The sequence below is a fragment of the Melopsittacus undulatus genome, chromosome 18 (assembly GCF_012275295.1).
Source record: "Melopsittacus undulatus isolate bMelUnd1 chromosome 18, bMelUnd1.mat.Z, whole genome shotgun sequence".
Lineage (NCBI taxonomy): Eukaryota > Metazoa > Chordata > Aves > Psittaciformes > Psittaculidae > Melopsittacus > Melopsittacus undulatus.
This window is the reverse complement of record NC_047544.1, coordinates 2,048,282-2,076,047: the sequence shown is the minus strand read 5'-3', so window position 1 is coordinate 2,076,047 and position 27,766 is coordinate 2,048,282. Positions and strand designations below refer to the sequence as shown.

General features: G+C 43.9%; 1 protein-coding gene across 1 annotated transcript in view; it reads right to left on the bottom strand.

Moving 5' to 3' along the window:
• SLC23A2 (solute carrier family 23 member 2) overlaps window positions 1-27,766 on the bottom strand; it is a 49,535-nt gene that overhangs the window by 12,145 nt on the left and 9,624 nt on the right. The window contains exons 2-9 of the mRNA XM_034070397.1: window positions 16,931-17,215; window positions 15,324-15,422; window positions 11,322-11,438; window positions 9,732-9,889; window positions 6,300-6,388; window positions 4,768-4,838; window positions 3,443-3,624; window positions 409-529 (exon numbers count right to left, since the gene is read on the bottom strand). Of these exons, the coding sequence (XP_033926288.1) occupies window positions 409-529; window positions 3,443-3,624; window positions 4,768-4,838; window positions 6,300-6,388; window positions 9,732-9,889; window positions 11,322-11,438; window positions 15,324-15,422; window positions 16,931-17,035 (942 nt within the window). The 5' untranslated portion in view covers window positions 17,036-17,215. The remainder of the gene's footprint in view (window positions 1-408; window positions 530-3,442; window positions 3,625-4,767; window positions 4,839-6,299; window positions 6,389-9,731; window positions 9,890-11,321; window positions 11,439-15,323; window positions 15,423-16,930; window positions 17,216-27,766) is intronic.

The window sequence follows — 27,766 nt, the reverse complement described above, 5'->3', positions numbered from 1 at the left end:
CTTTGTGAGGGTCAGAGACCAGAATGGGATCTGCAAGACTACAGCAAGAGGCTATTTCCTGTGGCAAACCACAGAATCACAGAGCATTTTGGGTTGGGATCTTAAAGCTCATCCAGTTCCAACCCCCTACCACAGGCAGGGACACCTTTCTCCAGAGCAGGCTGCTCCAAGCCCTAGGCAACCAGGCCTTGAACACTGCCAGGGATGGAGCACTGATGTTAATGAGACATCTATATAAATATATACATTAAATGTATAGATATAAATGAACCATTCAGTTAACTTTCTCATAAGTCTATTTAAGTTTTCTTCTCACCTTTATGATTTTATTGCTAAGAGAAATCAAGAACCCACCCCAAACACAAACCGGTTTCTTTAGCCAACTGAAGACCAAGTTCAGCTACTCACAGGGAACATCTTGAAGAGCTGCAGCCTGTATGCTGTCCATCCCTTCTTGGATTTGTAAATGGGTAAAGGAAACTTGACATTTCTGGCATATTGAGAAAACAACAATACTAGGAAAATAGTCCTGAGAAAAAAAGGAGAAGGAGGGTGGGACAAGAGAGACACATCATTAGCACCGATGCATTCAGCATCCTTCTCAGCACAAACCTGTTCAGGCTCTTCAGACACCTGAAGACATCCGAAATTCAGCACAGAACATCACAAGATGATACTTTTAAAATAGATTATTATTCCACAAAAGCCAAATCGATGTAATTTGTATTCTAAAGTGTTGCAAAACTAGCCAGCAGCAAACAGGGAAATGAAGCAACTAAAGGAAGCTTCAGAGCAAAGAGCTATGCTGCGCTGCTGCCTGCTTTGGACTCAAACTGTCTGGCCAGGGTTGCTCCTCATATGAAGCCCACAGGTTCCTGCTCCAAATGGGAAGAACCTGGGAAACTGGAGGCCAGTGTAAATGAATTTCTACACTTCCAACAGTTGCATAAAACTCCAAAGCACTTGAAAACCTCCTGTCAAGGGAAATTCTCTTCAGTTCTGAATAATCCCCATTTCTTATTTTGTACACATATCTTTCACTAAGCAGCTGTAAATTAAGCAGAATCAAGCCCAAAACCCCAAGAATCCATTTGACTGCAGTGGAGTGACCCAATTTATCACGGCTTTTAGAAGCCTCAAGTATCATGCATTCCCTCCCTCATCAAAACTAAGCTCCTCTACGTGGTAACGATTAATTCAACTCTACAGCTAAAATAAGTACCCACTGCAATGCAAACTACAAGCCCAGGGGAGGCTGCTCAATTCTGAAGCAGCCAAATCCCAGTTCTGCTATAAAGAGGCCACACAAAGAGTCAAACTGTCTGAAGCAGCAAAGCTGTTCTGAAATCGGAGATGAAGTTTTTATCAGCTGACTTAAAAAGCAGAAGGAGGTGGATGTTTAAACCTCCCTTTTCTGCCCCAGATCAGTTTCAGACTGTAAGAAACAAACCCAGCTTTATTCTCCCTCAGGCTCCAGAACAAAGAGCTCAGCAGAAGGGTGGCATTTATAACCCTGACTCAAGTGATAAAGGCACCTTTTCCTTGCATTCAGGGAACGTTCTGGCATCTCTCCCAAAGTCCATTATGGAAAGATGGGCTCCACACCCTGACAGCAGCCCTGAGGACTTAGGGGAGGGTGGGTGTATCTTGATTTATTTAGTACAGAGTTGTAAGGAATGTAATAATATTACATTATTTTATCATAGAATGGTTTGGACTGAAGGGAGTTTAAAGCTCATCCAGTTCCAAACCCTTGCCACAGGCAGGGACATCTTCCACTGGAGCAGCTTGCTCAAATAGAGTGGGAAATAATCATTGAAATAATAAATTCAAGTATTTTCAATCCTATTATCTTGGCTACAAACCAGGGGGTTCTGTGAAACATCAAATCCTGAAATTCCCAAACAAACAGGTCTGTTCAGCAGAGATGCAGGCAAAGCCTGATTCAGGAATAACTTCCCTCTCCACACATCATGATGTGATGTGGTTTAGGGATGAAATTACTTCAGCTTGGCACCTGCAAGAACAAGCAAGGCCAGAGAACTGTTTGGGAACCTGAGAGTCATGTCAAACAGCATCTGCAGCTAATAGAGGAGAGCAGCCCTGCCACAGGGATTATTCTGCTACAGCAGATAGCAGCACAGCAGTTTTATCTCTGCAGAACAGCCAAGACAATCTCAAGTGCCACATCTTGTAGAAATCAAGTTACTTTGGAGTGGCTCTAGGTGGCCGTGGAGTTATTTGGACACTCTAAGTGCACATTGGTGTGTGACAGAAGCCAGAATCTCTTATTGACTGGGTCATATTTCAATCCTGTTCTGAAATGGATGTATTTTTTCCATCTGAAAAACGTCAGCTTTAATTCCACGTTTCCATGTCCGATCCACCGAAGGTCTGGTTGATTGATTTAACATGAGGCCCAATCTGCATTGAATTTGTTTGATAGGAAAATAAGATGTTTCTTTGGGTCAGCTGCTTAGCAGAATAGAGTTACAAAAATATTCGTGATGCTGGCATCCAAAAGAAAAGAGAATTAAAGAGCCCTTCTAATCATAGGCTGCACTTATAGCATATTTTACATGTCCAAAGCACTGTGCAAACAGATTTGTCAGACCAGAACCTCATCTCATCAAGTCATTCCTTCTGCTCCCAGAGCCAGCCCAAAGTTGGTCACTATACAATGAATACAGCAACTGCTTCAGCCAACTTCCTCCTCCCTAAAGGTGGTTTCCCTTCTTATTTGACTCAAATAGCAGCTCACAGGAAGCTTTTGTCTTCTCTTCATCTCATTCTTCTCAGTTATTCCCTTTCATACCACTAATCTTAATTATTTAATCTCCTTGACATCTATACCTACAGAAGCACGTGCATCGTGCCCTAAATTCACTCTAAAAGCCCTTTTGTCTGCTAAAGAGAAATCTCTCTTCTTAGGCTTCCTGGACTGATGGTGATCATAGAAATAGATGTGCTCTGCCATCATACACACTTGGCTATAGAAAAGCAAACCAGAATAAGTACAAATGGGCCATTACTACTGATGGTATTTGCTAATAAGAATAAGAAACATTCACAATAGCAGCATAAAAATAGAAATAGAAATTGGTCACTAACCTCCCTGGTGCTTTGCTGAATGGTCTTTTCCCTAGTACTGGATCAGACCCAGCCAAGGGCTCCCAGAACTATTGCCTTATAAAACTCTCTGCTCTCACACCTCACTTTCAGCTGTTTTCCTTTCCTGCCCCTTTAAGATGCTGCTGTCCTTATTCCCAAATTGCCAGCTGACCCTATCCATAGCCACATGGATTCCTCCACACAGGCTTTCTTCATGCTGGGATCACTGCAATGCTACCTTGGGCAGCTGAGCTGTTCCCTGGCACTCCAGGACTCCTGCATGACAACTTACCAACTGGGACCTAAGCCAAGAAGCCCCAGGGGTACTTACAACATAGCGATACCCCAGTGTTTGCCTGCTCTTTCTCCAGCAGCTTGGAAACCAGAGAGGCCGATGAGAGCAACAGTGGGTGTGATGGTCAGAGGTCCAATGTATCGTAACAGGGCGCCAGGAAGGCCGAGCAAACCGATCACCACTTCTATCAAGGAGGACATGATAATAGCACCTTGGATCTGAACACACAAGAAGGGGAAGGAGACAGCTCAGTCACATCTTACAAGCAAACCCCAAACATCTCTTTTTTTTGTGCTCTGGATTACAAACTGCAGTTAAAAGAATTCAGTGACACAGAAGAACTCAGCCAATTCTTTTCGTCATAAAACAGCTCATTAGGTTTAAGTGACTTATTGCTTAAGCATAACACTTATGGTTTTCTCCACAAAACTATTACACAGCAGACCAGTGGGCCAGTCTGGTAGTTGTGTGGATAGCACATGACACTGTCAGACAGGAGACCTGGGGTCCAGGCTAACCTTTAAGCTTTCAGATCGAACCGGCAAGGGTTGCTGGCGCCACGGAGGTGATGCTCCTAGCTCCTAGGGGCAGAGTGTATGCTGCATTGTTCACAAGTGCTCCTTAGAAGCTGGGATAGAGCAGCGTTGTGGTCTCAGGAGACTGTCAGCCCTCTTGGCTGCAGGGCTCTTGGCAGGATGTAGCTATGGTTTGAACATGGGGAAGAGAGAGGGGTTGTTTTTAATTAAGAAAAAGGTTTGCAGCCCAAAGCAACGGGATGGGAGATAAATTCCATGACACACGCCTCAATTTGGACTACTCTATCTACCACTCTAAGTGGGATGCCTGGGCACAACCCCCATCCTGGGCTCTGCAGAGCACGACGAAGTTCAGACTGCAGTGCTGCGAGTGGAGAAGGAGTTGGATCTATTTCAGCAAGTCTCTTGGGAGAACCAACACCTTATCGGAATAGTCTCCAACTTAAGCCACTTAGGGATGAACCAGCTTTGCTAGCTGCATAGTTACCTTCCATGGGACAGCCTACTGAACAGTGACAGCAGGCAAGTGGTCTGGTAGCAGCTCAGCTGCTGCCAGCGAGCACAAACTGCAAAGAGAATGCATCTCACTTGTGCATTTGTCTGAGCATCTTTTGGAATGTGGGAACTAGCTCCTGGTATTTGCTGTCCAGCAATGAACAAGTGGAAAAGATGAAGGCTTCCAGGAAATGAGTAAAGGGATATATTCAAATGAAAATCACAGTGAAAGAAGAAATCATCAACTTAAAGAAGAGAACACGCAGATGGTTAGGTGAGAACTTAACTGGAATTGGACAGATCAACAGCTAAAAGCTACTCCTACATTACCTCTCGTATTCTGGGATACCAGATGTGCTCAGTGTGAAGCAGTTCTGCTGTTCCGTTTGTAACTGTTAGATCTTACAAAAAGAAGAGAAGAAAACACAGGGATTTATTCCTTGGCCACTCTGCCATCACATCATACAAAATAATTCTCTCCTTGAGCTGTGCCTGACAAGTGAGCCTTGATTTCCACACAATAAAGGTTCTGCAATGCTACAAATCAAGCAGGAACGTGCACTCCCCAAGAGCTAACCACTAATTCTATCCACTGTCCCAAAGTGGAAAACACATCATAACTTTCACAAAGAAAGGACAATTAGGGGATTCCTTTCCAACTCCACTAAACAGATGAATGGAGAATTACCCAAGTGCACACAAGGAATCAAGTACTCCAACGTCTCTTGTTCACCCTTTCAGGTCACTCACTGCCTGATGAACTGACCCGTGGTAACAACCCCATCTGACACCTTTGGAAGGTTAAAAGGTTCAAGAGTGAGATGCAGCAAAGGCTTCTTTTGAAAAGCTGAAGTAGTGGAACAAATTGCTTTGCCATCAAAGGTTATCAGGCAGCGCTTGCTTTCAGCAAGGTTTGTATAAGGATACTGGCACATTCTGGTGCACAGAAACCTCCAACACACTTACTAAAGAACGCCACACTTTGCCTTTACCTCTCAGGCATGGAAACCCCTGGGCTACATCCCAGTAGCTAAATCTGACTCCCCAGGGAGAAACTGTGAATGCCCAAAGCTAAGTTCCTATAGGAAAAAACAGCAGGAAAACTAACTAGATGGCCGTAAGTGAATTAAAAGAGATGTATAAACATGTAAATAATACCAATATACATGATTAGAGCATCAAAAGGACCCCTAGGAAGAACTTGAGTTAAAAGCAAGCAGCCTTCTCTATACTCCTGTCTCACACTGCCCACAGCCTTACTACTGAATAGCCATTCCCCATTAAAATAACAGAGCTATTTCCACTTCAGTTTTCTTACCTAAGTTAAAGTAAAAGCCCCTTCCCAACCAGTTCTACTGCACATCTGAATAAAGTCAAAACTTTTCAGGGTGATGATGGTAGCAGAGGAAAAGTTAAAATGAACATGCAAATATTGCCAAATCTTGCTCAAAAAAACCCTAAAGGTGTGAGTTAAATAGGTTAAAACAGAGGTCTTAAGGTGATGCTGCAACTTCCTACTACTGAACTTAACAGCACTTGACTGGACTCACTGTATCCTAATGCCATAAAGGAACATTTATAGAGTCCTGTCTTTATCTACATTGTTAACAAAAGGACTGTTTCATACTATTGCTAGATTGTCTCTTGTCAGCGTTTTCTGTATTACCCCCCCAACAATCCCACAAGGGCATTTTTAGGAATCTTATTCCACAGCACAAAAGTGTTAACATTGTTAAATGTGAGACTGTTTCACATTCCATACTCATTACTTCCAGTTTCTGTATCAAAAGGTTTGCCAGTCACACTCTATGTGATCTGGGTCATTCGTCACTTAAACCTGAACAAGCATAAATGACAATTACCTGTGTTATTACACTTCCACTTCTCCAGGGAGAGTATTGCTCTAGCAGGTGCTAAGAATGCAAAAGCACTCGCTTGAAACAAGGGTAACCTGGTGGAAAGGGAAAGAAGAGACACTGACATTTCTTGCTGTTACAGTCCCGCATCAGGTTATCAGTTACAACTCATCCTCAAAACCATCCTTTGCTGGGGGTTCTTACAAGTGGGATGTCTTATTAAAAAGAACAGCCACAGAAATTATATACTAAGACTTCACAAACCCAAGACCTGACAGAAGATGCTACATGCATGAAGTTAATACAACACTGTAACAACTGATTACCAGCACGTAGGTACCAGACTCTGGCTGGGTTTGACTCAGCAGCACAAGGATACAGATGCACAGCCTGATGTAAGTACCAGCCCCAGTGCTGAACATGCAGCTTCTACCATCCTGCCACATCAGAAAAGCTCTTTAATAGGACAGTATGCAGTCTGCATACTCAATGCCTTCCCTCTGCATGACTTGGAGTACAATCATTTATACATTCATCTTTAAGTGTATGTGTAAATAACTATTAGATTGATAAGAGCTGATTAGATGTTCCAGGTGGCTACCAACAATAAACACAAAGACTGCAAGAATTTCAAGATGACATTCTTAGCATTGGTGGTTACACCTCCCAAAAGGTTTAAGAGCTAAAGAGCATCTACCAGCACCAGCCACATATTCATTCAATCAGCCAGAGCTTGCATAACATCACAAATATCTTGTTGTTACTTAACTCCAAAGATGCACTTTGAACTATTCTATAAATACTGTCATTAATGGGTTGCAATAAGATTCTCTTTAATAGCAGATCTCAAACTCTTTAACACATGAAACACTTAATTGCTCCTGAGGCTCTAGTTACTGCTTCGTGTTTATGGCTGGTTCACAGCCGCAATGAAGTGCCTCAACACCAGGGCAATTGCTAGTAAAGGAGAAAGAACTAACTGTAGTAGCTTAAGATAGAGATCAGAAAAGGCACAGAGAAGGGAAAAAAGAACTATGGGGGGAAAAATCCTACACAAGCTTAACCCAGAAAAGATCAAACCAGATGCAAGTTTCTAACACTGGTTGTAAAGTTCACAAGCAGGAAGTTAAAGTAGCTCAACTACCACTAGAAAGGAGTTTGAGCAATGTAAAAAGCTGCCCCATCTACAACAAATGGTGAAAACTGCATTAGAAAGTCAAACTTCATCAAATTAAACACAGCTTTCTCTTTAGCGAGGAGCCAGTTGGTAGCACCAAGTGAATGATTCACCTTATTTTTCAAGGTTCATTGAGCAAAGTCAGCAAGCTGGTGCCCATGGCAAAATATGCAATACCTGCAACAAGCTGTTACTCCCTCTGACCACCTACACAGTCCTCTGTCCCCCTCCTAGTGATTTTGTAAATATACATTGCAAACACATTCTGCGGTGATGAAGTCAGTTGTGCTGAGACCTGGTCCAGACTCTGAGGTCTGTTACTCATGAAATACCCTGCACACATATTGAGTCAGGAGATCTTGGCAGTTGTGGCTTGGCTACTCACTCAACCTTTGTATGAGGGTGATGAATGTCCTGCAGGCTGATGAATGCAGATGATGGTACTGCTCCATGCTGAATGCCCCATCCCTGGCAGTGCCCAAGGCCAGGTTGGATGGGGCTTGGAGCAAGCTGCTCCAGTGGAAGGGGTCCCTCCCCATGGCAGGGGGTTGGAACTGGATGAGCTTTAAGGTCCCTTCCAACCTTCTTTAAACTTATTACTAAAATCATCCAACCAAGATCAGGCTCTTTCTGAAGAGACAGTGGCAGCTTGGACCATGACTTAGGAATTCCATTTCCCATTGCTAAGCCAGGCATTCATTACTAGCTGGGTAAAGGACCACCAAGCTTATGACTGGGATATCACTTTAATTTCATGGCTATAAATTATGAAGCTGTTCAGTTTTGGCACCAGCCCTTGTGAAGACAAGAGCTTTTTATGCAGTTAAAGCCATCTGGAAATGTCTTCATTATCTGAACATGTCACACAGATGTAGGAATGCTCAATGTTGTGCTGGGCACAGCAACAAACCTGAACTGTTTAGGTATATTTGGGATGTATTTAAGGTATAGTAAAGTTGTATGGGATTGTCTCATGTAGTAATGACTCTGAATCCTTGCCAGATCTTTGGCTTATTACATCATCTACCAAATAGCTTGAATTCCTAAACTCAGTATGGGTACCAAACCAACTCCACCTCACAACTGAGCTCAATCCATCTTTAAGGACCTTTAAACCATGGAATTTGACCTTTTGAAACCCTCGTGGCTTTATTTGCTGAAATACTTTGCAGTTGACAGACTTGCCAATAAATACTTCAAAATCTCATTCAGACAACATCGTGGCTAGATCCCATTCCCAGCCTTACATAAAACCCGAATCACGTGTGAAAGAGTTATAAAACCATGGAAATTTTCTCCTTAAATACTTCTTTTCAAACCCAAACCCAATTGCCTCTTCAGTAGCTGCATCAGGACTTCACAGTGCAAGCAGAAGGGACTGGATAAAACCCCCAAGACAACAACAAAACCATCACATCACAGACTGCAGAGGTGGGATTATACAGAAGGAACAGGGGATGTCAACCTGATGGGAACATCCTGGTTTCTGCAAGAGCCCCAAATCACTCTGCAGTAAGTAATAAAGAGCCCAAGATTAGTTAGAGGGGGTGAAAACCAACCAAAATGTAACAAACTTGAGCTCTGTGAAGAAATACAAGTGTCAGGAAGCGTAAAAACTAAGCTTTTTCTGCTAGATTTCAAGCAGAAGAAGAAAATTGGTAGAAGTCCAGGCAAACAAAGCACCTTTGAGTTCATCTCCACCCACAGCTCTGCACTTTTAAACTGCATGAGTTTAATCTTCAGTAAATCCAGGGAGGAGACACTTAGAGCTGAACAATGAAAGTCCTTATCTTCCAGCTCCTGCCTAAATCAACAAGCCCTTGATTCCCTACATACAGCACAAAGGAATGGGGGGAAGAAGAATACACCACTCCCATTGAAAGAGAGGTTCAAACCACCAAAGGGCATGACTGTGCTCTTCTGCCTCCTTTCAGATGAGGTACTTGAACATTTACTGTTATAAGTAAGGCAAGCTGCTCTATGAGCACAGAGAGCCAAGCAGGCAGAAAACACAATGATTAACTGCAGGTAGTCTTGACTAAAAAGATATCAGTAAAAGTCTTTTAGTATATCCCCTTTTTTGGGTGCAGCTTTCCAAATACTTTCCCTAACTGCCCTGTATTTGACCTGTTATCTTGGGTTTCATGTGTATCCTTTGAAAACAGATTACCTCCCTCTTGGATCTTGGCTAGCAACCTGGGATTCCCAACAGATATCTAGTCGTATCATCTCAACACCTAGACACAAGTCCAGAGTCTCACCTGCACCCAAAAGTTGTTTGCAGCAATGTAGTGATGCCCACACAGAAGAAAATGGTCCCAATCAACTGGCTGGTAGCCCACTGGTCAAATCCAACACACATGGCATCAGCTAGCAGAAAGGGCACTGCTATAGTTCCACTGAAGCATGTCAAGTAGTGCTGTGAAGAGAAAAAGGGGTTGGTGATACTGCAGCCAATCATAGAATCAATCAGGTTGGAAAAGAGCTTGAAGATCACCAAGTCCAATCATTACCCCAGCACTGCCAAGGCCACCACTAACCCATGGCACTCAGGGCCTTGTCTACAGAGTATTAAGTAAATACACTTATGACCACCTTTGCTTTTGCTTTGGCTATTTCTGCTCCTGAATGAGCCACCAAAGTTCCCACTTCCTGCTCCTAAGCATTTCTTCAAATATCTTCCTTCCCTGCTGAGCTACCAGTGGCCTGTTGCTAACAATGCTACTGCTATAGGATGAACGGGGTTGTTTGAATAGCTACATGGGTTTTGCTCTTGAGGAGGAGGTATCTAGGTAACTGCACTGAAAACAGCTTCCAACTCAGAAAAGCAGATAAATAACTCCATTCACTTTCAGCCATGTGCAAATAACATCAGCTTACAAGTGAACTTAAGGGCACACACAAACTAGGATGCAAATAAGCTCCCAAGTACCAGAAACTAAGTACTTGTTACTACTTCTTCCATTCAAATACATTAATTCTTCTTCAATTCAATTACATTAACTCTTCTTCAGTTCAAATACATTAACTCTTCTTCAAATCAAATACATTACTACTTCTTCAATTCAAATAACATGAAGCAAACAAAACCCAAGATTCACCACATTCAACAGAAGTAAAAATATAATCCCTACAGAATCCTGTGTGGCCTTGAGGAATGGCAGAAATAAAAAGGATGTTTTGGAATGTATTTGTTTGGAGATCTCAACATACTTTACAGATATTAACAAATTCTCAGCATTCCTTTGGGACAGATATTGTTACTATTCATGAAAGAAAGGAGTTGAAAGAGCTGTTCTGCCTCAAACAAGTGTGTGGCTGAGCTGGTAGTAGGGTCCAGCTCACCACCACAGTCCTGCTCCTTGCAGGAATGCCATGCTTCTACTCCAAGGAGTACAGAATTTGCCTGCCTTGTCTAGTAGTGAGCCTACAGGTCCAGGGTGATGCTATCAAGCTTGCAGAGTTGAAACAACTACAGCAGCAGCTTTAATAGTCGAGATCTCAGAATTAAGCCATTCTCTCTCTCCATCCTTAGTTCCAGAGGTACCAAATGTCACTTCCCGAAGCTTACCACTTGGCCTTTGCTCCCTCATTTACTAACAGCAGCTTAGAAGATTAAATGTTTAAATGAACCTCACAAAAGCATAAGCAGCAAACAATAATATAGATCAGTATCAACACCATAATCTTAGGTTCTGCTGAAGGTGATCACCCACTATCTTAACACTTCCTTCAGACAAGAGAGCGTGTGGGAAGAATGATCCCATATACAACTGCAATGAACTACACAGAAAACACTAAGCAAGCTCTAAAATTGACAGAGGGAAAATTACAGCTGGTTGAGAACATACCTGTAACCCCAAAAATATGCAGAGATACCAGGGAGGGACATCTTCGATGGTGTAAATCATGTCAGTTCTCTGGGCATCTAAACTGCCGCTGCTGTCCAGTGTCTCTGCCAAAGAGCTCTGTTTGAGAGGGAGGGTGAAGAAGTGGATTAGTGTTACCTAGGAATAAACTGCACGGGAACTGCCAGGCAATTCCCAGATACTCCAGAACTGGTGTCATAGTCCCAAGCAATGCTGATGTGTGATGTTTTTCAAGCCTTTTACCTATGGCTTCTTCTCATCTCCATCCGTAACTACTGAGCTTGTACCAAACACATTCACTTCTCTCAGCCAGCCCCTGCTGATTTACACTAACGCTCATTTATGATACAGCCAATCTGGCAGCCAAAAGGTGCCCTAAAATGGGATTATCATGACAGAACTGTTTATTAAAGTCAAAAAGGAAGAATGAGAACTAAGCAGAAGAGTCAGTGACAGCAATTTTCAGAGCAGACTGGCTATCTTTGCATAAGAGACCAAAATCACAGGCAAGACAGTTCCTCATTCCAGTAATTGCTTCCCACTTAATTCTTACTCAATTCCAGCCTTGGGTAACCTTTTTGAGCCACAGGATTTATTAGCTTTGCTTCCACCCCACATTGAAGCAGTGAAGAAAACACTGCTCATTATAACTAAATACATCCATGGCCAATTCCTATTAGTCCAGAGGACTTCCTCCAAGCCTACAGGAATTTAAGTGAGACCACATTCCAGCCTAGCATGTGTTCTCATTTGCAGGGGGCTAAGAGACAACTGACTGCACATATACACACAGCAGAATCCCTGCAGCTTCTCCATTAAACCAAGATTGAGCTCAATCGTTCCTTCTTCACAACTAAGTGGAACCACTTCGTTCCAGCTCTCTGGTTTGGAAATTCCTGAGGATGAAAACACAATGCTCCAAAGCTCCAACACTAGCACTAAAAGCAGAAGGAAGTATCATTTCAGCTTAACTAACCCCAAAAATACCTTCTATAACTCCTGTCCTGACTTAATCCACACTAGAACATAAAAACCTCCTGTGAAGCAGCCTTACACAAAGATGAGGAACTTGGGCAGACTGGTGACTTTGCCTCAAGAGGTCTTTCCTGCTTCCAAAATCACAACACATCCACAGATTGCGCTTAGATAATATCCCTTTGGTTCCAAGGTCAAGGAAGCCAAACTGAGCCAGGGCATTTCCCTCTTATCTCAGGTTTCTGTTAGTAAAACAAATGCCAATGGGTTCATTCCAATTGAGGGAGTGCAAGTGACCGCATCACTATGGAAAGGTTGAGGGTATCACAGTGGAAAAGCAAAACACAGCAAAACTAACATCAGAAACCACTTTCAAACAGCATCAAGCACTGAGCAAGCTCCTCACCAAAGTGAGTTTAAATAAGGTACAGCTCCTATATAGAGGAACAAGGAAATGGTTCACTGCACAACTCATCTTGCCAACTGATGCCTGTCTTTACCCAGTCAATGAAGGAATGACACTCTCCTGACCTGAAACACTGACAAAGGAAAAGAAGCAGGAACTTGAGTTTTAGAGCTTCACCTCATACTGGAGGGCGAGCACTGAGCAACCTGCATGCATCTTGTCTCTAAGTGGGACTTGGGAAAACACCTGTATATCCTCATGCATCCCAAGCACAATGCCAGGCTGGTCAGAGACTGGATGGGAGCAGAATCACAGAATCCCAGACTGGTTTGGGTTGGAAGGGACCTTAAAGCTCATCCAGTTCCAACCCCCTACCACAGGCAGGGACCCCTTCCACTGGAGCAGCTGCTCCATGCCCCTGTGTCCAACCTGGCCTTGAACACAGATAATGGCTAAAGGGAACTAACATGAAAGAGACCAAGACTGAAGAGTGAGGAATTGGAGAGCTCAGGTGAGGTCTGGCTCTGACTGTTGTGGGTAAGTCATTGGGTAGTCACTGGCCCTCCCATACCTTAAGCATGTGCCTGCTGGTTTAATGTACTACTGGTACTTGCCAAGTATGCCATAGGGAACTGCTGGGAACAAACTGCACCTTCTTGAGGGAGATACCAATCAGAGACTAATTCTTTTTAACTGGCCAAGGGTGGGACAACACAAAAAGGAATAAGAAGCACAGAATAAGTACAAACAGGGGGAGCGTTCGTTTGTGAGTCAATGGAAGCACTGGGCATCCTCCAGCAATTAAATACATTTCAGTCCTCTTTGTTAGAGGCTTTTTAATCAAGGTCTTTCATTTGCCTTTCTGGGGAATGATCTCTCAAGAGGAATGGAAAGCCATGAAGATGCTTCATGCACACACTTATTTGAAGTGAAAAGCAGGAGGTTTGCCCAGATTACCAGAAATATTATCTTAATAGATGAGGCTTTAACTGCTGCAGCCCCTCCTTTCATTGTTCATTCATTATAAGCCACAGCAAAGCTTTAATTCAAGCAGATTTGGTTGATTAAAAGCTCATGGTCTCTTTAAGGTGAATTATCAACAGACATTTACCGTTCTGATCCCATGCATCAAGTGGAAGGGAGAGAAACATGGTAAAAACAGGCCATGAAGACATGCTTCAACGTCTAGAGATCGCTTATCTTGGTTGCACAACTTCATCCCAGCACCTTTTGCTCAAGGCTTTTTATCAGATGGTTTCTCTCCACGCTAGTCTGAGCGTGCTCCATGGACCAGCCACCACAGACACTGCAGGTCAGCAGCTGCCAAAATGTGCCCATGAAAACATCAGCATGATCAAGGTGGTAGTAGGGAGTACTTGAGATGTACAGGCAGACCATCCCTAACAGTGGATGAAAACACACTGTGGCATTCCTGGAGTTCTTTGGAAATACAGTTTGGCCAAGTTGAGGCTTTTTGGAGATAAGGCTTAACCACAAAGCCAAGTATATACAGAAAGGTGCTCTTCAGATTTACTGTAATCCTCTCATTTTAAACAGCAGCGCAGACTCACACCATAGCTACTTGGAAGGATGTTACTGAACAGGCCTGGGGAATGATGGAATTGAGAAAAACCCTGGGGAAGTCACAACCACATTGAATCATGGAATCAACTATGTTGGAACACAACTCTAAGCTCATCCAGTCCAACCATTCCCAGCACTGCCAAGGCCACCACTGACCCATGGCACTGAGGGGGTGTGAACACTTGCAGGGCTGGTGCCTGCAGCCCTGCCCTGGGCAGCCTGTTCCAATGCCTGAGCACCCTCTGGGGCAGGAATTGTTCCTCAGCTCCATCTAAACCTGCCCTGGTGCAGCTTGAGGCCGTTTCCTCTTGTCCCATCCCTTGTTCTTTGGGACAAAAGCCTGACCCTCCTGGCTCCATCCTCCTGTCAGGCAGCTGTAGACAGGGTTATGGCCCCCTGTGAGCCTTCTCCAGACTAAACAGCCCCAGTTCCCTTGGAGGCCTCAACTGTGTTGATCCTGAATGATCTCAGATACAATCATCAATATCCTAAGGAAAAATGTTCCAGGGTGTTTATGTATGACCTGAAATCCATTCATAAAGCTGTCACTCTATGATAATAAACAGTCCCCTACTTGGAAAAAGGACTAGAAAAATTAAGTTTATGAGGTTGGAGGAAAGAGAATGAGAAAGCTTCTGCTTTTGAAGGCGCTCACTACTACCAGTTTCCTTGACTAAATGCAGAAGTAGTTAAGGCCTGAAGAACAGCACAGAATGACCTTACCATGGAAATCATGCAAAAGGCCAATGGAAATGAAATCAGAAAACTGCCTATTACAGATTTTGGTGCCAGGTCAAAGTGCTTCTAACATCTGCTGAGTCACTCCCTGTGTTCTGCAACCAGAACGTGTGACCAGAAGAGTCACAAGGACACAACTCCCCCAGGCTTGATCTGAATCTGCAAGTCAGCATGGCTGATGGGAGAAAGGAAATCTCTCGGCCCAGTAAAACCAGTGTGGACAAATAACAGAATTGGGAAAGCAAGAATGAGTTCTCACCTAGAAGGAAAGCACTACGTACCTTCTCTGCTATGCCATTTTCTGTAGTATAGATGGCCATCAGCTCGGTGTCTTCTGTATCCTGGTCACCGCTGGATGTTGCTCCACCATTTATCACAACCTTAGAAATAAAACAGGAAAAAGAAACACAAGGTCTTCAAATGAACATTCTCTTTGGGATCCCACCTCAGGTCACTCCATTTTCTCTCCTCGTGTTTGACATCTTGTCACAAACCATTACATGTATGGCAAGCAACCATTTGTATTCCTAGACATGCTATAGACGGGCATCACATACAGCTCCCCAAAGCCTGGACAGTGTCCACTGAGGGTGGGAAGAAACCATCAGGAGACTGATGGGAAGAGTTCTTAGGAGGCAGATGTGCAAAACAGAATGATGTAAAAGAAAACCTGCATAAGAAAAGACAATAAATATTTCCTTGTTGCCTCCTTAGTCAAGCAAATCAGGACATAACCAGGGGCTGGTGCCTTCTGTAGTAGGACAGTCAACAGTGGTACAGGGCTACAGCATTGATGGATGAGGGAAGAGCGACTGATGCCATCTACCTGGACTTCTGCAAGGAAATTGATGACACTGTCCTTCACAATCTCCTTGTCTCTAAACTGGAGAGACATGGACTTGATGGATGGAGCACTTGGATACGGAATTGGCTGGATGGTTATACTCAAAGAGCTGCAGTCGATGGCTCGATGTCAAAGTGGAAATCAGTGATGAGTTGTGCTCCTCAGGGGTTGGTGTTGGGACTGGAGCCATTTAATATCTTTGTGAGTGACATGGGCATGGGATTGAGCACTCTCAGCACATTTGCCAATGACACTGAGCTGTGTGGTTTGGGTGACACACTGGAGGGAAGGGATGAGATCCAGAAGGACCTGGACAGGTTGGAAAGGTGGGACCATGGAAACGTTATAAAGTTCCTGCCCCTCTGCTGTGCTCTGGGGAGACCCCCCCTGCAGTCCTGATCCAGCTCTGAGACAGCAGCACAAGAGGGACCTGGAGCTGTTGGAGTGAGGCCAGAGGAGGCCATGGAGCTGCTGCAAGGGCTGGGTTGGGGCAGCCTGGACAAGAGAAGGCTCCTGAAGGGGAGAGCTGAGAGCAGCTCCAGGGCCTAAAGGGGCTGCAGGAAAGCTGGAGAGGGGCTTGGGACATGGGATGTTCAAGGCCAGGTTGGACACAGGGCTTGGAGCAGCTGCGCCAGTGGAACGGGTCCCTGCCCGTGGCAGGGGTTGGAACTGGATGACCTTTAAAGTCTCTTCCAACCCAAACCATGCCATGACTCTAACTGTTCTCCTGAGGAGCTGTCTGGAGTGTTGCATGTCCTGGGACCAGCAGTGCTTTGGAGCACACAGATGAAATAACCACAGACACCACAATTGGCCATGTTTATATACAAACAACAAGTGGCAAAGGAGGTTTCAGTAGCTACTTGTGGAAATAAACACTTTGCACAACACGATTAGAGCAAATCATTATTAACCCGTTCGCACTGAGCTTGGAGTATGGATATGTATAGTACTATATGGATATGTATAGTACTATATGGATATGTATAGTATTATACGGATATGTATAGTACTATTTGGATATTACCTGGATGTGTTACTTACAGGCAGGGTGAAAAAGGTGGGATGTTTAGTTTCATCCTCATATTTGCCTTCCGTTGAGCCTCCTGCCTCCACTGATTTTGAAGTGGTATTCTTACCAATCCCCATCGTTTCCAGAATGCCAAGGACTTGCACACAGTCACCAAGGGGATGCTCTGGGGTGAGAGGCCAAGGACCAAGGACAATTCCTTATTTCCACAGCAGCACGTCCAGGTATCTCTGAAGTGCTCAGTAATCCAGCTGGGGCATTGGGGCTGCTCTTCTAAGTATCATTAACATCAATGGCACCTAGAATTGAAGAGAGACATGCATTTTTCTTCAATACCCAAGATATATGTACAAAGACTTGTGCCCTGCAGCCCTGGTTTCCTTTCACACTCCCGACTCACCAACTCTTATCATTTCTTTTTGATTTGATCATTAACAGATGAGCGTTTAAAGATAAAGTTGATGGTATTTTAAAGTTCTTTCAGGATGGGAATGTGCTGATTATTCTCTCAGTCTTCTCTTGTGGTCTTCAATTATGTTGAAACCTTGATCTTGCTTTAATATCATAGTCATTTCCATGGCATTTTTGGGAACAAAGTACTCCTGTACCCAGCTATGCAGCAACAGAGGGGAGTTTGCTACCAAACACCCACTGAAAACATTACTTGTGCTGTCAAAGCAGCAGGTATTTTACACTCTTCATCAGGGCCTGCAGGGACAGGCCAAGGGGAATGGCTTGAACCTGCCCGAGGGGAGACTGAGATGAGCTCTTGGGCAGAAGCTGTTCCCTGTGAGGGTGCTGAGGCGCTGGCACAGGGTGCCCAGAGAAGCTGTGGCTGCCCCGAGAAGCTGTGGCTGCCCCATCCCTGGCAGTGCTCAAGGCCAGGTTGGACACAGGGGCTTGGAGCAGCTGCTCCAGTGGAAGGGGTCCCTGCCCATAGCAGGGGTTGGAGCTGGATGATCTTAACATCCCTTCTAATCCAAACCATTCCATGATTCTAGAGGTGGAAATGCCACTAAGGGGCATTAAAAACCCACAGTTATGTAGGTATCAGAAACCCCCAAAAGTGGGGTTTGGTTTCATTCTTAAGCTTCTCTTCCAAAACACTGCTCAGGAACACGCCAATAGTTTGGATGTCAACTGGAACTGCAGTAACATGAGACTGGACAAAGACCCTTCAACCAGTGGACTGGGTGAGAAACTACCAAGTACTGATGTTTCAGAACCTCTTCATAGCTGTTAGTTGTCCATTTGCTAGAAGACTCTGGTTCTTTGAGGTTAAAGAGAGCTTAATCTTTCAAAGCAATCTCACTTTTCAAGACAGAAGACAGCCGTACCTAAGAAACAGCACTTGGGCACTGAGATACCCTTGAGCACTCCCAACTAAACCCAAAAGGAATGCAAGTACTGCCTTCAAATAAGTGTTTCATTAAGCCTTGTTTCCTAAATATTAAGAGCATAATCAGTTATTTCTCACTTCAGACTGAAGGAGCAAACCAGTTTGAGTGCTCACCTGAACAAAAAAGGCATCCCCATTTTTCCAGTAACCACCGACTTCTCATCAGAAGTGCCAATCTCCAGACATGAAGAGCAATGTGAAATGAGTTTGTCTGCTTCCACTTCAAATCCCTACAGGAACCTTCCTCTCCAGGCTGCCTGGGCAGGCCTGGGAGTGATGCGAGCAGGTTAGAGGCAAGAGGCAGGTACCAGTTCAAGGTCTGGGGGCAGGAGGGATGACTGGGGTGGGGTTTTTGGAGGGGGTTTGTTTGCTTCTATTGCAAAGGGTGGAGGATTTTGTTGAAGCACACATGAAAAAGAAAAGAAAAGCATTTGCTTTGCTCTGTCAATGGAGACGGGTTTTGTTCTCCAAGAAAATCAGTGATGGAGACAGGCGTGGTTTGGTCTGGCAGCTTTATCATCTCGCATTGGAAAGGAAAAGGGAAAAGGCACAATTCCACCTCCCTACCAATGCAGCCATGCCAATAAAACACCACTGAGAGAGTTACACCAGCAGGAAACCTGCCATCAAGGAGAGCTGGTTTAAGGTTTTCTGGCATGATAAGCTTCTTAGTTAGCATTAACTAACATCTCCACTGATGCAAAAGACCACGTAATCCTATTCCACTTCGCATTGCACAACGCTAAGACTCCTATCTTCTCAAAGAAGATGTGATCATTCCTTGGGAATTGGTCTTGAGAAGTACAGCAGGAGAGGACACACGTAAGCTGTGCTTTGGATTAACTCTTGGGAGCTGAAACACAACACCTACAATCACAGTGTTTGCATGAGGGTTCCCAGATGGTGACGAAGGAGCAACTTCAAATTAACCGGTAAAACCAGCCTCATCAGCTGCTTTTCCTAGAAAGAGGGAAGGTGTTTTGTGTCCATACATGTACCTGCACACTAACAACAAACACATGTGTCAGGGGAAGGGATTCAAGGAAAACAAGGAGAACAACCTTCCAAACTTCTCTTGCATTCATGGAACAGATACTAATGAGATTTTCAGAGGACTTTTATGCTGCAATCAAACTGAAACAGAAATCTTTAGGCAGCAGCAGGTCAGCTTACCTGAAAGGTATCATGCTTCTTTATCAGACCTCTTAGCCACCGAGCATAGCTAAGGGAGGTGACTGACATTTTATAGCCTTCCCTAACCAACTAAAAGCTGTAAAGTAATGGAAAACAGAGATAAACCTCCTTCAGCATCAGCTACGTGCACCCAGCCCAATGCATTATCAACCACCCTGGATCAAGCTGAAAGGCTACAAGTGAAATTTCCACCAAGACACTGATTAACATCCATCTCTTTCTAGACCAAATTATCTTCGCTGCTCATACATGATTAACCCAGGAAGGCAAACACTGACATGGGTTTACGAGGGCTTAGATAAGATGAGTATCGAGACAAGCAGCCTACTGCAGGGGATAGTCCAGGTGCAAGTTCACCAGAGGAAAGCCCTCGTAGCCAGGAGCCTTTACTCCACACACACAGATCTGGTACCATCAGGACAGGACACAAAGCCACTGCAGAGCCTGGTTTGACAACATGGTGCTTCTCATACTTTGCCTTTTCCTGGCTCCCAAGGCCCATCGAACCTGGCCTTGAATCCTCACAGGGAAGAGCTTCTGTCTTAGATCTAAAATACAAGAAGCCTGAAAAATGTATTTCTGAGAAACTGTTCAAAAGCAAATAACACATTATCATGGGGATTTACACTAATTATGACCAAATCACAAGCAATCAAAACAGTAGCAACTTTACTACTCAAAACCATCCAGACAGTTGCTTGATGTTTTCCTCCAAAGCAAAAAGGTCCTCCCCATTTCTAAGCATTCAACAAGCACCTCATGAGCGAGCCAACAAGTACTTAACATGATGCAACCAAAGTGCTGTCTGCAGACCCACAACCACAAGTTCAATTGCTTCACGAGTTCTTACATCTCCAGATAGGTACTTGGATACGGTGCCCACAAGGTCCTCAGCTCCACACTGCCCAAATACATACGTGTGCCCAAAGGGCATCTTCTGAACCTTCCAAGGGGGTTTTCATCATCTTACAGACATGCAAAACGCTGCACAGCACCCGTGTGGAATCTTCTGTTGCTACATGTAGAAACCATCTTCCTCCTTTTAGTCTTAAGCAGAGCTTTTCCTCAGGCTATTTGGAAACTGAGCCTCTGTGGTCCAAAAAACACTCGTGGTTTGTCTTTACCAGGTGTCTCTTGCAGCCATGAAATGAAATTGGACTGAAGTGCAGGGGGTTGGAATGGGATGATCTTAAGGTCCTTTCCAACCCAAACCATTCTATGATTCTATTTCCCTCCTCCTCGCTTCACTCAACCCCAACTACATCCACACTTAAAGCAGAGAATTATGCTTCAAATGCCTAACACAACACTACACAGAGAGACATCACCACCCTTTACCTGCTGTGGAAGTGAAGCACTGCTAAACCTGCTCAAACCATTTAGGTTTCTAAAACACACAAGCTGCTGGGCACTTTAAGAAGTTTCGGTCCTTAGTTTCTCCCCTCACTTCAAAGTAGGTCTTCAAAGCACAAAGGGTTTCTTTCTTTGGAGGCACTAATGAATTTTTAAGTAGTTGGTATTTTGACTGCTATCCAATATAGAATGTCTTAACAACTGACCAACGTTATTAGGGCATGTCTGTACAAAGACACCCAGGAAAGTTATGCCGAGCTCCAACCTTCTGCTGATTTAAAGCACATTAGTTAAATCTCATTAACTTCCTGTGTGAATGAGCTTGTTGAGGAGAGACTTAAATCCAACCGAGATGTTTCACAAAGCATCTCGCAGCTTTCAAACTCCTCAAGTTATTTCATCAGAGCTTATTTAGGCTGTGATTCCAAACACAAATAGCTGAAATATGAGTATTTCCAGCGAGCTGAAGGTGATTTTGGCCAAAAGTATAGGTCAAGCTGTTTCTCACTCATCTTTCACCCTGTTCCTCTCATTTTGTTGTTCCAATAGGCAAGTTTCACCCAATTTCTGTGCGCCACCCTTAGCATGAGATCCCACCAGCGTGCTTGATGGTCTGTGTTAAGAGAGTCCTAACAAAGGACCAAGGAGGACCTATACAGAAGTCACAAGATAATGTTTCACAGAAGCAAGATGTAGGAGATAACACTTTCACAGCTTGACATGAAGTGACTGATATCAAATGACATCTGCAGTGTTCTCTAGGTAGCAATGATGCTTCCAGTAAATAAAGATGAAATAGGGGATCACTGTTCTTTATCAAACACATCACCACTTTATAGTCTTACTTGCAGCACCATCTACCTCTCTCACTGTTTATGGCACACATTCATCTGACTTATAATAGTATACAGTCCTCCTGGTCCCCCTGTGGAGCATTAATAACCCCAGAATTCAGCTACCTCCACATCATTATGGATATTAATACACAGTTCATTAAGCTCCTTCGCGGCATTCCAAAAGCAACCTGAGCACACACTGGTTCCTTTCTCAGCTTTCTTTGTACTTCTACTTGGCACTTTGATGAAAGCTACTTTTTCTTTTCCTTCCAAGACCTTAATCCCATTAAAACAAAGGTGAAGTTAGAGACTCATCTAGGAAAAATCCCATTTATTAAGCAAATCAGGGGAATGCGCCAACTTTTTCAACTCTGAATACGAAGCTTCTTTCCAAAGGCTTTTGAAACAGATACTCACTCCTTGCTGAAAGAGAGGGATTCTAGTCCAGTAAGCAACATAAAACCAGTAACTGATTACACACTTGAAAACTTTACACTGAGCTGACCTATTAGGCTTGGCTTGAACTAAATATTTCACTTCCATTTAACAGAACTTAACAAAAGATGTGGAATTCAAGAAGCTTTCAAAGACTAACCAAGATGCTGAACTTCTGGGGTCAAGCATTCTTTAGAACTTTTTTACTACACAAACCTTAGATATAATTCTCCCATTTTTAAAACTTCAAGAAAGTTAAAGTTTGGGAAGCTGTTTCCTAACAAAGTTTAGGAACTTTTAGGAAAAAAGGTAAATGCTTTTGAGTCTCTCATTTTATGATGCGAAGTCCTCAAACCTTTAAGACAGTGAAACTTATCACAGACCTGAGTTGGGCAGGTTTAGGTTTCCTTACTTTATAATGCCCACACTAAAGCTGTTGAATCTTGGTAATCATCCCATTAACATCTGAACTGAAAGCTCTTACCTCCAGAAACTTGCCCCAACTTCTAGAGCCCGTCGCAGGCAATTCCTCCACCTCCTTCCTTGCAGCCTATGCTGAGTGCAAGACGCGAGCTGCAAGCTGCAGCCTGAAAGGATGCAGACATAGCGAAGGAGGATTTTTATAAGCTGGTTGGGCTCACTCCATTGTATAACTGTCCTGTGCCCAATCACAATCTCTGCGCGTTACACAACCCTTCAACTGTGGGAAGACACCACACGGTCACAAACTGTTACTACACCCTCCCAGCTACAACATGTAAGCGAAAGGACAGTCGCTGCATACCACCGGAGTGTGCACACATCATCCCAAGGAGGAGGTCCGAGCCTTTTACACAACCTGCAGTGCTACAGGCAGAAAACCCAGCTGGGCCCCCCCAATTCACATTGCATAAATGTTTACATGCCTGACTCCAGTGGTGTAATCAGGATGGGGATTTTTCTCCATCAGGTTCCATTTCCATAAGCCTCCGTTGTGCAACTTGCATGGAAGTATTTTTAGCAGCTATTAGGCAGTTTTGAAGAGGTCCCAGATCTCAAGGCTCTGTTCTGTAAGATAAGGTTTAGCAATCCACAACCTGGCTGAGAGCTGAAAACACACAATGTAACTGGTGCCGGGCACATTCACTTCCCTAATGGAAAATGCTGTGTAACAGGGATGTTGAGGCTGCAGAGCAAAGTGAGGGGGAAAAGGACACAGGAGTAGAAGTGGGAGGACTGAAACAATAACAGAAATGGATCTGTGTAGATCTTGTTTCCCTGATTTACCCCTCTCTCTGCAGGACAACAGCGCTGGCTTAAGGCTGTCCTACACTCCCAAGCATCACTTTATCACTCATCACATCACAGCCCCTGCCTTAAGTTTGCCATCAAGTTTGTACACAATCCCCTCATCACACAAGGTAAGTAACCACCTCTCCAAGTACACTGTGTGACTGTACTATTAATGGGAAACCCCCACTTACACAACTGAGGCTGGAGAAGAGAAGGCTTCAAGGAGACCTTGTAACAGTCTTTCAATACCTAAAGTAACTAAAAGGAAAGGGGCTTTGGACAAGGGATGTAGGGACAGCCAAGGGAAATGGCTTGAACCTGCCCAAGAGAGGGGAGACTGAGCTGAGCTCTTAGGCAGAAGCTGTTCCCTGTGAGGGTGCTGAGGCGCTGGCACAGGGTGCCCAGAGAAGCTGTGGCTGCCCCATCCCTGGCAGTGCTCAAGGCCAGGTTGGACACAGGGGCTTGGAGCAGCTGCTCCAGTGGAAGGGGTCCCTGCCCATGGCAAGGGTTGGAACTGGATGAGCTTTAAGGTCTCCTCCAACCCAAACCAGTCTATGATACTTGCAAGTGATAATTAGAATAGGCCACCAGAAAGTAGCACCCAAGCCCCAGGTTTCTACTTAACTGAGAGCCGGCCAAGAATGCAGCACAAAGAGCTCACTTTACCTGAAACACACCTTTTGTGCCCAAATTTGGGAGCAAAGCCGCATCGCTGGCACCATCTGGCTCCCCCCGCTGGTCAGCGGGGCCGCTTACACAAGCCTGGAGTTTGGCATAAGAGGTTTTTCTGCTCTCCTTCATTGTCAAGACCTGAAAGCTGCGGATCACCAGCACATCAGCAACCGGCATGTGCTTGTTCTTGCATCAAAGAACTAGCCACTGAATAGGGCCCAGTTAATTGGAAGCTGACACTTGTTACGTGCAATACTCTTTATTCATCACTTCCTAAGAATGCATGGAAGAAAGCCAACTATCTCCACTGATCACTTTATGCAATGTGTGCGCAGAGAAAACCACGTTATGTGCCAGCATTAAAGCTCCACCGCAAAGAGGTGTTGAAAAGTTTCTTCCTCTGCTTGCTCCTTTTCCAGTTGGTAGATTATTTTCTTTGCTCTTTATTGCTGAATTCCAAATGTTTTCACAAAGAGAAACACCAGCTTAGCTCAATATGGAGAACACTTACACCCTTAATGCAAGCATCACTGTATCTTCAGTTTTAAGGCTATAAAGACCAAGTTTTAAGACTATCTGAAGTTTTAAGACCATAAAACATTGACTGCTGTACCATAACTCCACAGACTGATTACTTATCTACAAGATTTTTGAGGAATATACTGGAAATTATTGCAGATTTGAGGCATTTGATGTGCTCACAAGGAACTACAGCACTAAGAGATCAATGGCAAGATAAATCCATAACGTTTTGGAAGGAACACACCATTTGCTTTTTACTCCAGTGTCCAGAACTTGTTTTATATGGCTGCATTAAACCACGTCAGGACTCAAATGCTGCTTGCCCTGAATATCAGAGTTCAAAGTATACTTGAGTTCAAAGCCAGTAACATAACCTAAGTATCCCATTAAACAAACCTTGCCTATTTACCTTACCATTAAAACTAATCGCCCCGCTGTTCATCCCTGGTGAGCAGAGAATTTCATCACTCAGATTTATTTCCGACTACTTAAGTATTTACACTCAATAATTCAGTTCAAATAAACCACCCACTCATCTGGATGCCTTCACATAAAACCTTCTGTGATCGACAGTCTGATCCGATCGCACGTTGGTTGGTTCCATTTCCTTGCAGTGAAAGGTGCTTAATCAGTGCCCTGCTGGAGATGAATGTTAATTCAAGACATAACTCTTATGACTACTGCTTCAAGATGTGGCATATTTTACAGTGCACCTTCCAAGTCTGCAATAGTGTGAAAAACAGGCAGGAGTGAGCAGATGAAAAGCTCCATGTATTGCTGCAATTTACTGATGGAAGTCAAATCACAGCAGACAATTCATCTTGCTCCGCTTCAGTGCAGGAAACGGTGTCACGATGATCCTACAGAGCCAGTCATCATTTTGATTACCTGCTTAGTATCAGGAATTCAAACTGATGGGAGGATTTCTCTCACTTGAAAATGTTACTCCTCGGAGGAGTTCACTTCTGATTATTATGAGAAAATACAGTCTTGGGCATTCTCAGACACTGAGTTCAGTATAAGGATGAAACAAATGCTTCAGAGTGCATTAGTCAAATTACAAATACCTGCTGATAGACACACACTGGGAACTAACTGTCATCATAGAGGCAATGTTCTCAGTTTGAATATTCACTCTGAGGCCACCTCCCTAGTTGGGCAGCACTCAGAGTCGGGACAAAATTCTTCCTTGAAGTCACCTATTTCCACTGCACTGAAAACACTGAGTGTGTAAGGATGGATGCAACGGTTCTCTCACAGGATCAAAATGTGATACTGTGACCACAAACACCTGTAATGAAATCACCTTCACATGTTGCAGGCAATAACAAGAAACACACTCACCAAAAAGACAAGTCTGATGCAGTCACTGAGAAACTGTTAAGAGGTTCTCTGTTCCACAACTTATCTTAAAGCAGCTGGCTCCAGCACAGCAGATGCCTCACAAGTATGCAGATGTTGCAAAGACACCTCCTCAGAGCACTGCTGTCCATCTTCTTTGCAAGAACATCCAGTATCATGAGGAGGGTGAGGTGTCGGATGCCTCATTTCATTTATGATGGCTAAATGAGAGTCCCAGCTTCATTTGTCCATTTTACAGAGTCACAGAATGGTTTTGGTTGGAAAGGACCTCAAGCTCATTCAGTTCCAACCCCCTGCCATGGGCAGGGACACCTTCCACTAGGGCAGCTTGCTCCAAGCCCGGCCAACCTGGCCTTGAACACTGCCAGTGATTTTTGTAGCTATCTCCTAATTTAAGTATCCTTTGCACCAAACCCATATCAAGTATGTAACCTTTTACATCAGTGAAAAGACTCAATTTATCCAGCAGCCTCCCATGAACATCTTCCAGAATACACTTCACAGAATATAGCAAAAAATAAACCAGCATCACATACCAGAATAAATAGATCCACTTCCACCCACAACTTACAACAGCAGAAAGACGAAGCCGTTACATTTGCTCTTATAGGAACATTTATTAACTCATTGAATTAGAAATTCTTTGGAAAAGCACTCACCAGAAGATAAGCTTTAATATACAGACATCTGTTCTCTTTCCTAATCCTGCATCACAAAGAATTACTGAAATTGCTTTGACTCACTATTTAACTCAAGGAGGGACACACGGTCCTAAGCACAGACTTCTTGTAGGTGACTCAGCCCCTTAAAACACACTATCCTCACAGAAAGGATACCAGAGACATTCCACAAGTGAACTCCACTTTTCCAGTTAGAGAATACAATGCTTTAGAAGAAAGATTTAGGGTCTGAGATGTACATCAAAGCAGACCAAAGGTTCTTCTGCATAAAGTAATTACCAGATGGAAGTGCCTTTAAAAATACCTATGGCTGATCTCTGGGCAAGAAATAAGAAATCATTTCCAAGAAAAAGCAACAACAAAAGAGTAGTGAAGCCAAAGGCACATACTCGACAGGCACAGATCAAAGGGCTTTCAAAACGAAGGTGAAGGAATGTGTGTTTTGTGGTGTGTGATTGTATCCACCATGTCCATAAACTACCTCAGACACCTACGTCACTCCTGGAGCTTCACGTATGCTGTAATTAAAGCCTAAACCCCAAATCATTCTTCCCTGCCCCCCCAAGTTTCTAGACATATCTAGAGGGGGGTTGGAAGTAGATGATCTATAAAGTCCTTTCCAAGCCAAACCAGTTTATGATTCTGTGATCGTGCACTTAAAAGGATGATCCAAACTCAAGTATGCAATAACTCAGCCAAGGGAACAACCCTAATGAACCCAAGTAGGTAATAACCCTACATCTAAATAAAGCTGTAAACTGAAGGTCTGCAGTTAAAACCTCACATCTAGGACTTCAATCCCCTCACATCTCAAACATCAGGTGTTTCATCATCTCAAACATCCTAGGTGTGCTCACAGGCTCTAGCCACCCATTGTCAGCCCAACAGCTCTGACCTGTTCAATGCTATGGAGCAGATATGCAAATTCATATGCTAAATCTAGACTTGAAACATCTGCTGGTGTTATCTGCTGAAGTAGCTATTTTGTCTTTTTTGGGTATTATTTTGGCATTATCTTGCTGTTAGCATGCTCCTATTTTAGTTTCCTCTCCCATTTTTGTGACTGCAAATAGCTTGAAAAGCACAGGCTAAATCTCTACAGAAAAGAAGAGCAGACTGATCTTG